At 33.2% G+C, this 15,393-nt stretch overlaps 1 protein-coding gene across 2 annotated transcripts in view; it reads right to left on the bottom strand.

Annotated features, from left to right (window-relative positions):
* trh (PAS domain-containing protein trachealess) overlaps window positions 1-15,393 on the bottom strand; it is a 490,370-nt gene that overhangs the window by 47,882 nt on the left and 427,095 nt on the right. For both annotated transcript variants that reach the window (XM_089640096.1, XM_089640097.1), the window contains one exon: window positions 4,676-4,752. In XM_089640096.1, coding sequence (XP_089496222.1) covers window positions 4,676-4,752 — 77 coding nt within the window. The remainder of the gene's footprint in view (window positions 1-4,675; window positions 4,753-15,393) is intronic.

Below are 15,393 nucleotides of genomic sequence, written 5' to 3'. Positions count from 1 at the left end.
AATCTTGCAATTATACCAAACATAAATTACCAATCATAGTAACTTTTATTTGATTGATTTGTGTTAATTCACAATTTAATCAATATTTTTGTGGAAGATACTCTCAGTATCCCCCTGGTGTAAGACTACCATTCAAAATTGAAACGGTGCTTGAAATGGTTTTATCCGTGTTTGGTGACCAGATCTGAATAGCCAGGCACCTCCCCACCACCATCTTCTCCTTCTCCTTCCGATATATTAGGAATGTACTCTTAGGAATGTATTGTACTCTTTAAATAAATCAGCAATACTCATTTTTGTACGTGCAGTATTTCGTTGGGTGATAGACAAGTGTTTTATAAGCTCAGTGACTAGATCTATATAGCCAAATACTTCCTAATCTTTCGTTTCCCCTTCTCATTCCATCCTTCCCCCCAAAATTCCTCAAATGGGGATGACAAATTTCAATTATTGGCTGCGGTCAGTTGGAAATTAGAGTGCGTATAAAATAATTAACCAATTAAAAAATATACCAAATTTATATGTTCTTTCGCTACGAATTTCCAAATCGGTTATTAAGTCACTCTGACTCTAAGTAACTTTAACAATTTTCAATGGTAGACGGAATTTGGGTTATTTGTCAAGTTTATTTTTAAATTCCTAAAACGTTTACTCACTTCTCCAGTAATTCAGACCGTTTAAATTCCGCAGCCAGCATGTCTACTGTGTACTGTCTACTGTGCAGTGCCTAGAACCTAGGTACACCAAGTTACGCTGTTATTATTATTTATTTTCATTGAAATAGTTTGACCGTCAAAAATGTAGCATCATCCTCTCCATTCAGAGGCTGGAGCTGGTCTTGGACCATTAATTCCTAAGCTAATAAGTATCAAAGTGAATTTCATAATATTCTGTTAACGGTTCTGATGCCCAGGGTCGAGAATGAGAGCTACATTTAAATATATTTTTGATACAATTTCCCTTTTTTATTTATGGCAAAAATTAATTTTTAAATACATCAATTTGAATTTGAGTTGTTTTTCGTGAACGTATGCAAATCTTGGAAGTGAAAATTAACCCACTTCCCGATATCCGATCCAGCTGAAACTCCACAAATAGACTCTTTGTCGATGACAATGCAATCTATCTATCTTTCAAATATTTTTTTTGGTTCGACTGAGGGTTGAACCTTCTTCCCCAGGAACTGGGTTCAACTGCGCTAACCGCTGCGCCGACAACTGGGTAGGACCGACAGTTTAATAGGAAGCTTTAAGACAGTTTAATAGAAAGTTACAAGCCAAAAAATTGTATATTATTGGTATACCTTATATCGTAGGTAATAGGCATTAAAATCGCTTGACAAAGAGAGTCTAGTAACGTTCGATTTCAAGCACCAAACTGGTTTTTATTTATTTTGTTAATAATTTTGTAAGAAAGTAAAAAAGTTAATCAAGTGAAACTGTCACAGATTATCTTAGCTATAATACTGTATTTTTAAAAAGTTGTTTTCTTTATGCGTTCATACATTTCTATTGAAAAAACATTTTTTTGAGTAGTTTGCATTTATATTTTTTATTGAGTAATTTATTTTTTTATTTGTATTCCACTCAAAGGAAGCGATAGAAAAACCTTCAATTTATCTAAACTTTGTTTTTTTTTGTATACATAATGTATACCAATTCGTTATAAAGATTAATAAAAATAGTGATTTGGCATTAAGTTTCGCCTTAACAGCTTTATTATCTTCAAATTTCAGAGAAATTTATAATTATAATGTCATCCAATTTCAAAAAAATTGTAGCCTGCGCTCAATCTGTGCATGAGCACTACAGTAATTAAATGCATTGTCATCAACAACGATTCTATCTGCCAAATTTCAGCTTCATCATACATCTGGAAGTGGGTTATTTTATTCTTCTAAGATTCGCATTCATTCATTCATTCCCTAAAACAAAAGTAAAATTCATAGATGTATTTAAAAAAAAATACAGAAGATACTAAAATTATGATGTCAAGTACGAGGTACAACCTCTCTCTGTGTGACTTCGAAGATAATGGTGCCAAAGTTTAGTAAATAGCTGGCAGAGATAACAAGTATTGTTGTATTTTACTTCAAAGCACATATTGCAGTGTTTTTGAGGTTTTGTTCCAGGTTCAGAATACTGCATGTTTCATTTAACGTTACCAGGAAGAATTAAGTTTCTCAATACAAAAATAGGTTAATTAAAAAAAATAAGTGTAAAAATATTGTTAGATTTATCGCCAGCCCTGACTGATATCAAAATCCCAGATTAAAATTCGGTAAACCAAGTGTTCACCTGAGAAGCTACTCGAGCGTGAAAATTAATTTACAGAATGAATTCAGCTTCTGAAAGAGAAGACTATTTCTGATACACTTTCAAATTGTATTTTTTTCGTAACACAAATCAATTCATAATTTTCGAGAGGATTTTGATCGTATGGATAAAGTGTATCGTGAAATAAGCAAACTTCTTTAGAAATCCGTGTGAGAATCCGTTAACGGTGTATGTAATGTTAATGGTCAACGATAGTGATTGAATGATGATGTCTTTTTGTAAAAGATATTATTCTACAAATAAATATTTGTTATCATTGAAATTAGAATATTAGAAATACAAAAGTATCTCAATATAAAAAAAAAATTTCAACATATCACCTAAACTCAAAAATATTATTTCGGCAGTGATTGTGACATTGGTTCATTGAACTCGGATTTGCTTTAAATTTAAATATCGCTTTGTTAATTGGAACTGATTGTGTGAAGAATAAAATAACGAGTTTTAAGTGTAGTAAAAATTATACTATAACAATGGGTATAACTGAGAAACCCAGTAGAAATATTATGTAAAGTATGTGTATAAAATATAAAGTAAAATAAAACATTGAATCACAAACCAGCTAGAACCAAAAAGCCGCAAATTAAGTAAAATATAGTTAACAAAGTAAAACACAGTAAAAAAAGTAAAAATAACGTGTAATAAAGTTTAAAAAAATATAATAAAGTATCACAAAGACTAATAAAGTAAAAACAAGTATAGAGTAAAGTAAATTAAAATAAAACAAAGTAAAATAAATTAAATTAAAAAAAAATAATAAACATCGAAACACAAACCTAAAATCGCCTCTAATAAATACGCCGACCGAGTTTGAAAGCTTCGTATAGCGAGTAAGTTTGAATCCCATGAAAAAAGCACATTATCACGAAGAACAACCGTATCGATTGGTAGAAACAGAACATCCCAGGTACACGCCACACGTACGGTGTACGAGGCACGCCTATATGCGTGGGTACAAAAAACGCATATCTGTTGTGTCTCCAGTTTCCAGACTTTGTTTGAAGTAGAGCCTTCGTGTGCCTTTCCTAGGATTCTAGTCACGGAGCGTCGGCCATTCTTCATTATCCCCGGCCGTTAGGGGATGTTGGATGCTGCGGGGGCGGGGGTGGTAGGGGGTGGGATGGTGCTACAGGAGGGTCCTTCACCCTGCGAAGGATGGAGGATTCTCAGACGGAAGAATTTACCCCGAGAATTTTTCAGACTAATGGCAACTACATCAATCTTGAAAGCAATATTTTTTGTGGAGTATATTGGTTTGTATAACATGTGGCACTAATTTATGTATGTAACAATATTCCTTACGGCAAAAACAAAGGCATCTGTGTAAGGTGCATCAAATACAACATGGCAAAAATGGCAATTGGGAAACCCGCATCTAATGAATTCAAAGACAAAGGTGTAACCATTAGACTAAGGAGACCCTTGTCTTTAGTACGACGCTTCTCAATGGCGAAGGTTCAAATATATTAATTTAGGATTATTTCAATCTTATTTTAATACAAGAAAAATACATTTGAAAAACAATTGTCCTTGTACATAGGAACGAGAAAGTTTAATTTTGAATTATTAAATAAATGATCAACTACCAAACGTTTGGTCGGTAAAGTAAGTTTTAATTTTCTTTGAATTTCATTTAATTATGCTTTTTCAGGTGTGCTTACTTCGGAATTCACTTTTCATCAAGCACAGCGTCATAAAGTTTTTTTTAAAAGAAGAGTTGAGGTCTATTATAAAGATTTGATACATAATATAAAGATGAATAATTGTTGTTCGTTTTCGTTCGTTGAATGTGCTTTTCATTGTATGATCTTCTCGTGTGTCGATAGGTATTAAAATCTCTAAATAGAAAAAAATAAAGTCGCTATCCGCGTTTGTCTGTTTGTGTGCTTAGTCCTTCTAAACTACGTAACGGAATTTGATAGAGTTTTCACTATCATTTAGAGAATTTATTTTGAAAGGTTTACATAAATATATAAAACATGTATATTGTATTTAAATAAGAGAAAAGTCGATGTTTTATGAATGATCAAGTCGTAAAAATATTTTTTCATGTACTACATTGTTAATGCTGGCTAAACCTTATGAGATACATCAAAATAATGTAGTACGAAATTGTATATCTTAAAAAGGCCTACAGAAAAGTTGGACGATAGTATATGTCTATCTCTTAAGGATAACACCCAGTAACGACGGGTAAACATCAGCTAGTCATATATATTTAGTTTTTGTATACAAATATATTTTAGTTATTTTTAAATATATGACGTTATGTAAGTTTAATCACATTTTGTAGGTTTTAAGGTAAAACCTTAATGTGCATGATAAATTGATAATCTTACCTGTAATATGTGTGTTCCTTGGTGCTGTTCAAATAGTTCTAGCGCTAGTCCGGCAGGTGTTCTCCTATTTTGAGCACCTGAAACAAAACGAAAACCATAATTATTAAAATAATTCAAAACAAAAATAATTAGCAGAAAAAAGTGAAGAAAGAGTCTGTCAGATTTCATGTAGGAGATGTTAAGCGCGAGGTTCCTTTGTTTTGTGTGCAAAAAAATAATATTTTCGTCAAAAAGTTGTCATGGTTAGACTGCATCAATGCTTGTAGTCATCTCTTAATTAGATAACTATTACAATTTAGTTAGCTTTTTGATCTGTAGATTCTTGATTCGGACAGACGAGTTTTAGCATTGTCTAAGAAAACCAGTCATGTAACAAGCACGAGATATCTCTTGATTGCAAATTCCTGGAAGCTCTTTGGTTCTCATCCGCAACGCACGAAAAATTAAATTAATCGAAATTGATTAAAAAAAAGTCAATATATTACATTTCGCAAGTGATTAACGTGACAGAAACTTATTCATGAAAAGTAATTTTAATTGATTTTTAAGAGTGTGTTTATCTAATAATGATAGCAAATTTTTGCTGTAGCTTTAAAATATGTTTTTTTGCAGTCATCGCCATATTTTAGAGATACTTTACCGCCTGTAAGAAATTCCACCATCTTTATCCCTAGTCTTCCTTATAAATACGGTTTAATTTTAGGTATCACATAGTTTAATCACCTGGTTTTAGACACCTAGTTTTGTTCCACTTAACGCCCTACCCAGCAATGTCGTCAAGGTTTTTACGAACCTTTAGAATTGTTTTTATAAAGATAAATAGTAAATAAAAGCGTAATTTAAATAATCATGTACACAACCTTCGAAAGCAATGTCAGGTGTGCTAACAAGTACACGATACACATGCAAAACATATTGTGAGTGATAACATATTTTAAATGAATAAAGATACTTACTTCAAAAGCAAGACGAAAGACACACATTGCTAAAAGATGACATTTATCTGTTACAGTGCATGATTGTAAGGGATTGTTTGAAAATGATTTTTTTGAAGAGGTGCCACTAATTTAGTTGAAAACTTTTAAACATTGTGCATTAAACGCAGATTCATAAAGATCGGTTTTCGCACAAAGGAAAATACAATCTAAGATCGCCTCGCTGTAAGTGATATCAGATTGAAAGCTTTTTAATAAATATTACGTATTATTTTTACCTTGTTCTGATATCAAGTGTGGCGGCTTAACGCAATGGAAAAGGCAACTTAATCATATTTTAATCAAAAGCTGTAATAAATATGTAGACTTTGAAATTGATCACATCTTAACGCCCTTGCATACATTTTATAATTTTTTTTAAAAATGGATACAATTTTTTTAAAATCTGATGATAATACAAGAAGTATCCCCGATTTGGAGTATTTTGTGAGGCGGCAAAAAGTGGGAAGGGGAAAGAATTAGGAAAGAGGAAGGTGGTTTTAGTACCTAACTATTCATAACTAGTGATTAAATCAAATTAATAGTATTTTTGATAAATCCCCAGGGCGATGTTTCGAATATTTACGATTCACCTAATAAATATGGAACTTTACTAACAATGTATTATTTTACTTGTTTTATAATAACATTGACATTGTTTTTTTTATTTTGTAAGAAACAAACAGCTTATTAAATACGAAGTAGAATAAAAATATTACGAAGTTGATTAAATTAAGCCAACAAAGTTTCTTATGTTAGTTACTTAGAGATACTGTCTTAAAACTAATAAGTATGTAAAGGGAAGAGCGGGAAGGAATATAGAATAATGATAGAATATACTCGAGATACATACCTTCTTAAGTATTCATTTATGATCGATATTTCTGATGGTTGCTAAGAATGTCTACATTGTGAGATTTTATGTAATACCTACTGCGCATCATTCTTGCAGATTGCTATTTAAATATAAGTAAGCTTGGAAGCTAGGTATATATATACATATATCATATTATCATGAAGACGAAAATGATATAATTCTTAGGAAAAAGATATAAAAAAACAACTTCCAAAAATACATCTTCAAACGAGCACACCTGTGAAACTACATCCTCCAAAGAGCCCAATAGCTTTTTTGTGATAATATATCTTTAACCACATGCTTCCACTTCCAAGAAGCCTACATCTTTCATCTCCCCACAAATCTACGTGATCTTCTTCCATTATATTCCCTCCAGTTACATTTTATGAATGAACCTCCAAAAGTTACGCAACCACGTCCAGAGATGTCACTTGTTATATGTTTATTACCTCGCGGTGGAGAACTCGGCTCCTTCTCATGTGACGCGTCTCGAGTCCGGCGGCCGTAGGTTCTTATCCCGACAAAGATCTCTCAAATAAGAATGTAACAAATTAAAAACCTTTTGTTTTTAATAACAAAAAGGTTTATTATATGGCGGTAGGTACTTTTCGAGTAACCGGAGGCAGTAGACAGTAAACGTAAGATTTTATGTATTCTGGTAAGTTGGAAGTAAATAAGTACCTACCTGCCATGCACCTACTGAAGTGTTATTTTATTCATCATAGATTGGCTATTGTCGAGAAGAACTTAACACCAGTAATGCTAGTTTCAAAGCCAACCAATTTATTGAATGTAATAAATTTATTAAGTTTTCTTAGTATTAGTTTGGTGAAATCGCATTTACTATTTGGTCAATTTGATTCAGCTCTAAATCCATTATTGTAAGGTTCGTCTTACTTAATAATCAATATCACAATAATAATAATTATTATTTTTATTCCAGGATGTGGGAAAGGTTAGTGCAATCCAAAAGTTCCCATATATTTATGCATATTGATTGTATAAAATATAAGTGATCATAATGGATTCGATTTTGTGGCATAACTTTTTGATTTGAGCTTTCGTTTTTGTCTCGAGTAAATCCAAGTGGAGCCAAATTTGGATTTTTTTTGGTAAAATTTGAAAAAAATCGATTACTATCACCTGTTTAGTGTAATTTAAAATGTACCTAAGGATAGTCGCTGATCCTAAAGTTTGATTCCGAAATTGATGGAAAAATTAAAAAAAAACAAAACACAAATCGATTTTTTTGGGTTATCTATGTGATGTAGATTCCCGCTTGTACTTCAAGATTCTGGATAGTGTACATAATGAATCATTCATATGGAGACATTGAATTCTGTAATTCTATGTAAACAGGTAGGTACCTATAACTAGTTACGTCTTTACCATAAGAACACGCGGGGCACGAGTCCAGTAACTCATAGTATAGAGACATTATTTTGTTGTTGTCCTGTACGTTTTTGGCTTTCAATAAAGGCCCTCAAACATATTGCAAAAAATTCATAAAATTTAAAATGTCAAAATATATACCTACCACTAAGACAAATATTCTAATACACATGATTAGGTAGGTTCGATAATATTTAGTAAGTAATACAACATGCGTAGCTGCCAATTTTTCAAATCAAGTAAATATCCCAACAAATAACCCCAAACCCCACAATACAGTCGAGTAATAAGCAAACCGGGCAAAATATCATACGATATTTTATTACAATTTGTCCCGGCGATAAAACGTACGCGGAGGGCAGACTCACTAATTTGGTGGTGTGTTTATCTCCTACCATCTATATCTATACGTTCTTGGTTCTGTGGATTTCAAAAGGGTTTATAGCTAAAGGATAACAAGTTAAATACATACGAAAAATTAACAAGATTTTGTACTATAAAAGTGTGTGGAAAGATCCTAAAATATTTTGTGCTTTAATTTTAATAATGTTTTATTATCCAATCTAGGATCCGAGTCAGCCGTAGGAGTAGCAGCTTGCCACAAAAAATTACATATTGATAGGTGGGTCAAATCCCAGCACTGCAAAGAATGGGAGAGGGCACCTGGAGTGAGACAATCCAAAGTGCTCATAAAAGGAGCAGACCCTAGACCCTAGACGAACCAAGAAACTCCTCTATATGGACAGAAACTCGCTGAGGGAACTGGTAGGACTACTAACGGGACACTGCCATCTCAGGAGACACATGCTGTTGTTGGGAGTAGAAAACACCAATAGATGCAGGAAATGTGAAGAGGATGAAGAGACTCCAATTCACCTATGGTGCCAATGTCCTGCCCTGGTGGGAACTAGGCTCAGATACCTGGGGAGACATGCAGTAGAACCAAAAGACATATAAAAACCCTGGTGAACTCTATTAAAGGCACTGGGTTGTTTTTAAAGGATTGAGGTAAAATGGGAGATAACACAATGGGCCCATGGCCTAAGTGCTCACGGGAACTACGTGTAAACCGTCTCCCCCCTTAAAAAAATAAAAAATATATCCTAATCAAATCATTAAATATAAGACAAATACAACATGCCATCAAAGCTACTGATGACCCCTATTACTTCTATCAAAATATTTAAAACATTTTTCTTCAGAATCCTTTAACAATCTTCTTGTAAGACATACAGAAAAAAGTTCAACCCTTTTCAACACAATTCTCTGCGGTAGCTACATAATAAAATCATATTAAAAAAAAAACAATAAAAGCGAGATATAAAAACTGCCATAAACGGAACATTTTATTAAACTTAATAAGAATGTTTACCGTCGCACATCTCCATAAAAATAATAATTTAATTAACTTGTACCCGTTGCACTTCTCGGCGGCAGATTATCCACGTGCGGGTTTATTAGAGATTTAGACTGGTGCACGTGTGCACGTGTTGGGGTTAGTCTCATCTCTACTCCTAGATCTATTATCACATCTCATATCATAACATTATTTGTTTTGTATGGTAATACGTTAATATAGAATGCCACCACAGTAAAGGATTTCATAATGCTCGCAGTAAATGGTATAAAGACATTAAATTAAATTTATAACAAAACGTTTTTTTTTACATGGAAAGATGTGTATTTGTTTATACACCGTGTTCCACGCCCATATCGCGAAACTTTTGGTTGGGAGGGTTTTTTGAACAAAGCAATTCTAATTACTAAAAAAATATATTCATTTAGTTTTGCAAGTAATGAACGAGATTGTATAATAAAACAGCCATCCTCACATTTCAAATCTTAAATAGATCAGCTGACCCAGTGGAAAAAATATAAAGGTATGTTCATACGAACACTTTGTAAACTTAAAGTAAAAATAAGTATATGTTGTTTTACCAGATGGGTAATTTGACAGTATATTGTAACAATATTAAATTTGCACAGATTTTTCTGGATGAATTTTGTAGGTTTCCCAAACTTTTTTTTCTGTTGCCAATTTAATTTCTATCACGAGCAATGAAGCTGTCCATTCAATTGTCGGGTAGTTAAACTAGTAACTAATACAGGTTCTAAATGATAGACAAAACATGTAAAAAATATGAATAACTATTCCTTATTATCAAAGGCAGCTCTAGCGATGAAGTGTGATAGGTCATTTGAAAAAAATGTGTGACTAATCTTTATTTGTTATTGTGAAAAAAGCCAATATGTTATATATCAATTTATAGGTAGGTACGTCATGATTTCTCGACTCTAAACACATATTATGTTAATATATTAAATTATAAATAAGGATAAATGGGAGTTTAATGCAATAAAACAACAATATTTGTATTAGAATCTTGTAATATCAGAATCATAAAACGTTTATCCAAAATTCCACGCTGCAATACAGTATGAAATAACAACGAAATTGGTTTTGATGTTAATACGTAAAAGTTTAATATTTAAGGCTATTAAATACGCAACAGTCTAATTGACTTTTGAAAAGCGCAAGGTTGCCCCAAATGAAGAAATACCATACAAAAGCCTAATGTATATTTAACGTTGTACAATGCATGGACCAGAATTGAAACTGATGAAAACCAAACGCCATGAAGAAACATCGAATTACGCTTGAAGTTGCATGCACAGTTCTTTTGTAACGTACCAATAATTTATTTTAGTAAAAAAATATAAACATTATCGTTCATGGCGTAGTTGTTGTAAGCGAACAGTATTTGGGAATGGAGTTTTGTGGTTTGAATCATTTTATTAAATTTATAAACAAATATATATTTAACCCTTAAGTGACGTGGTGAACAAAATTTACATCCTATCCGTGGACCCACATCATCACTTAAGGGTTAAACAATAAATTTGTATATATACCGGTCAGTGGCTAAGTTTGCATCGCGTTTGGGTCCCACCCAAGCGTCGTCGTGCGTTTAATTCCTCGGCTGGCTAAATCCTCAATCACGACACAAGCAACATTTTCCGCTTACTGTGATGGTATTAGGAGATTTGGAAATATTGTCAGGTTATTTGTAATCCGGGAATGTTTGTCTTTTTTTAAGAAATAATAAATATATAACTGAGTTGGCATCGCGTTTGGGTCACAGCCAAGCGTCGTGCGTTTAATTCCTCGGCTGGCTAAGTCCTCCATCTCGACACAAGCTACATTATACGCTTACTGTAGTGGTAGTTGGAGAATTTGAAATATTTTCAGGTTATTCGTAACCAGGGAATGACTGTTTTTCTTTAAAAAATAGTAAATATATAAAATATACCTATATTGTAGAAACAAAACAGTACATTGGCCGTAGTGATGAAACAATTAACAGATATTAAATATTTTATAGTGGGTAACTACTAGCGATGAGTCATTCATGAATGAGCTGCTCAATTGAGATAGCTCTTTTTGATGAGCCGTATTTGAACGGCTCCGTACCACGGCTCTATTGAACTGTTACTTTTTTTAAACCGGAGATATTTTAGAGAAATAGCACTATTAAAATCATGTTATTATTACGTACTCGGAAAAGTGAACGGCGCGCGTCTGATAGTCTATGACGTCTGATGGACATATCTGGACACGTTTGATAGGCATATGTATCTACACCTACCAACTACTACCTTAAAACCTTCCTCTTACACTAAAATTACATTCCATTCACAACAATACATCTTAAATTTTTTTTAAATATAACTGAAAATAACATAATTATTATCCGGTTGAAATTGTCAAAATCTGAAAACATTTCAACAAAATTCTTTTTTTTCTTTCATTTTCGTCTTCCGATCTCTTTTCATAAAAAACCCGCATCAATTTCGAAAACAGAGAACACATGTCGAAAGTGAACTTGAGCAAGCTTTTAGATGAGAGCTTCTCGCTCGAATTACTCCGTCTCTTGCGCCACGGTGCCCCTGACGACAGCGAATCAATCATAACTCTATGAAATTTGAATTATTTCACTTAATAACATTTGGTTCCGAGAAGCGTTTACTTTTTGGCCTGATTTATTTAGTTTCAACAGTGAAAACGTTCATTTTTTTCAGTGGACACGCTGAATTTATGTAGAATTTTCTTCATGTTGAACTAAATTAATGTGCAACTCGCAATACATGCAAATTACATGGTTTCAATTGAAAACATGTTGTGAAATGTTTGTTTCAACAGTAGAATTTGAACAATTCTTCAAATTTCAAAGTTAATTTTCAAGTTCTGTGAAAGATTTTTACAAGTTCTGTTATTATTTCAGTTCAGTCAAGCAACTAGCCTATTATGATATAATAACAGAACATGAATGGGACTTTCACAGAACCTGTAAATAACGTTAAAATAAACAAATTCTCCGAAACAACCCGTACTTAGTATTGAACACTAGTTTAAATTAATAGAATTAGTAATTTTAATTAGAACTCCGAATTACTTCAATCTATCAATATCCATGTTCCAAAAAAATCATGCCGACATTTCTTACCTTTTTACTTCAATAACACCAGGACACTAGCTTACCAAAATTCTCCGATTCCGAGACTTCACAATCTCGGAAACAAATATTCTGATCTTTGTGATATATTTCATTTGAAAACTAATCAGTATAAATGTTGTATATTCTATCACTTTTATTCTTCTAGACATAAATAGACCTATGTACCCATATGACTTCTCCGCTTTTACTATTTTGTTTTGTTGAATCTTTTAAATTCAATTGCGTGAGGATTCATTTTTGCCACTATGTTTACATTCTACTTTATTGTATTAATTTTTAAGTGTTTACTCTGATACAAAATGATTGTATTTTTTTTAAAGAAAGACCACCAGGGCGTGTAATAAATAAATAAATAGAGTGGAAGATGCTCTTAGTATAGCCCTGGTGTAAGACCGCCGTACAGAAATGAAAGTTGCTTGAAATGACTTTATCCGTGTTTGGCGTCCAGATATGAATAGCCAAGTACTTCCCCATCTCCCCCTTCCCCATCTATCCCATCTATCCCTTCCATATCTCCACCTTCCCCATCTCCCCCTTCCCCATCTCCCCCTTCCCCATCTCCTTCCCCTCTCTACTACCTTCAGCCTCACAACATACCTCAATTGGAGATACCATAGTCTCACTATCTCCAGACGGTTGGGAGCAGTTGACACTCTTGTGCGATATTCACATAAAAAATAACAAGTTAGTGCGTCCGTCTCTTAAAAGATGGCACTGTTCCCAATCATTCCCATCTTGTCTCAAAGTTGTTTGCTTTTCTGCTGAAGCTTTTGTGTCTGTCCATCAGCGAGGGTCCGGCGAGCTTTGTCCAAATAGCTAGAGAAAAGTCCGGTATTCCTTAATCAACTTTTACCCTTCGCTAGGAAAATAATGAAGTCTTAAGGGGTAGTTTCCTCTCCAACTTATTCGCACCCCCTTACAAGTATCGGAATATGTCGGATTAAACCGAACCAAATACCGCCCAGTCGATGAAATTGCTTACAGTCGAGTGATATCATTTAGGATTATTTTTCTGATTATCTTCAAGGCGTAGTGGTCCTTACAGCTACGATTAAATCAGGAAGTTTATTAAACACAAAATTCATAACTTTTATTTTCATAAATTAATTTGTTTTGCAGATTTCTGCATTACCGATAAAATAGAAACGTTTTTTGAATTTTGAATTTTTAATAGGTGTATGCAAAAACCTTTGATTGTTGACGATAAGAAAACTGAAAAAATACTAAATTCAGTTGTCGGTGCGTGAAATTATTCACCTTCAATGAACTAAAATTTGCTCTGAAATCTTCAAAATTGGAAATGATTGTGAATTTCGACAAGCGGTAAAGTAGATACTTACCTACAATCAGAAACTTATTTATTATATTATTAGATTTTCTATAAATAAAATGTGTACATATTTCTTTTGTTTTTAATTTTTACAAATTTGGTGATTTTTCAAGTTTACTAATGTTGTTCATTAAAAAGGCAAAATTCTGATGTCAAACATAATGTTTCATTATAAAAATAATTGGTAATATGTATTTTTGTCAAAGGCAATGTTGTGATTCCAAGGCAAATATTTCATAAATACTTTCAGGTTCACATATCGTACAATTGTAATATCCCGTGATTTTTCGCGGGAGTGTGCTAGTATCTAATAACTTTCATAGAATAATGAGCAAAACTTCTCATTGTTTTATCGATAACGAATGCTTCTTTGTATGCAAATTCGAAAGGAAACTCATAAAATACATTAGAGGAATCTGTCAATTTCAAGAAAAACGTCGTAGGTTGCCATTGTGCGTTTTAAGATTTAATAATTTATTAATAAAATTATTTTCTTTCCTAGAAAACTAACAATTTATAAAAAAAAAATTTAAACGCATTGTTTTGACATTTGCTCTACACAGAAGCCTCTGAAGAGACATTTTTTCTAAGGGGATGCTGCGTGGAGGTTAGGAGTAAGGAGAGTCCTACTGGAAAAGTCAAAAAGCCTTTCTCAATCAGTCCTTCGTGATCCGGCCCGCCAAGCAGTCGGTGGGTGACGCATCCGCATCCGAAACCTAAACAAAACTCATCCCATGAACTCGGATACCCCATCTAAGTTACCAAACATAACTTACCTATGACAGAGGTTTTGATTATCCAATAAATGGTTTCCGGGGCGGAGGTACGCATTCCCGCTGCCTACTCTATTAAAGCGTATCTTTGGTTATAGACAGTAATTAAATAGTTTGTTAAAATCAATAAAACTCTATATATACTTTTCACAGAGAACGATTCGTTATTATCATAATAATGACTATCGATTTTATAAATCGTATCGCACTCGTTAGACCCTGTAAGATATATTCATGAGATATCAGTAATCAGTTGGTGGGTAAGACCTGCCAATACCCTTCAACCCACTCAGTACACAGTACACACCCCTCGGCGGTTGAAGGGTTAAAGGGATTAATATAACGGAGAGGATGTTAACCCCTCACTGACTGCTTAAACAGTGATACAGAATGAATCATTCAGTGTTCTTTCAAATAAAGAATCGACCATAGATATCCAAATTGATAGATTTGTCCTAATCGGGGTATCATTTCGACAAGTTGGAGGCAAACCATGTGACTATATTTTTGGCTCCAGGAGGGTTCGAGAATACTTAGAAAAAACCACGACATCAGTCGTACCTTGAGCGCTGAGGAGCGCACATTGAAATAACCAAACCAGATCGCTAAAGTAAGGCAACGGCTTGCAGTGCCTGTCTATTATGGGACTTTTATGAACAGGATCTGAATATTCGTTTTTAACCGAACCGACTAGCGTAGCGACGTTACAAATGAGTAAAGTGGGTAAATTATAACTCACTTATAAAAGAGTCTAACTAAATTAGTGTAACAAAATATTCTATTTTGAAAACAAGCGCGATCTTTTGTTTACCCGATTTGGAAAATGTAGTTAATTTTTTTAAGCAGCCATCAATTTGCACGCCATTGTAAAAA

The sequence above is a fragment of the Hesperophylax consimilis genome, chromosome 15, assembly GCF_061612785.1.
Source record: "Hesperophylax consimilis isolate HC1 chromosome 15, BYU_Hcon_1.0, whole genome shotgun sequence".
NCBI classification, from domain to species: domain Eukaryota; kingdom Metazoa; phylum Arthropoda; class Insecta; order Trichoptera; family Limnephilidae; genus Hesperophylax; species Hesperophylax consimilis.
The sequence above is the reverse complement of the archived record's forward strand: the minus strand, read 5'-3'. Positions and strand labels throughout refer to the sequence as shown.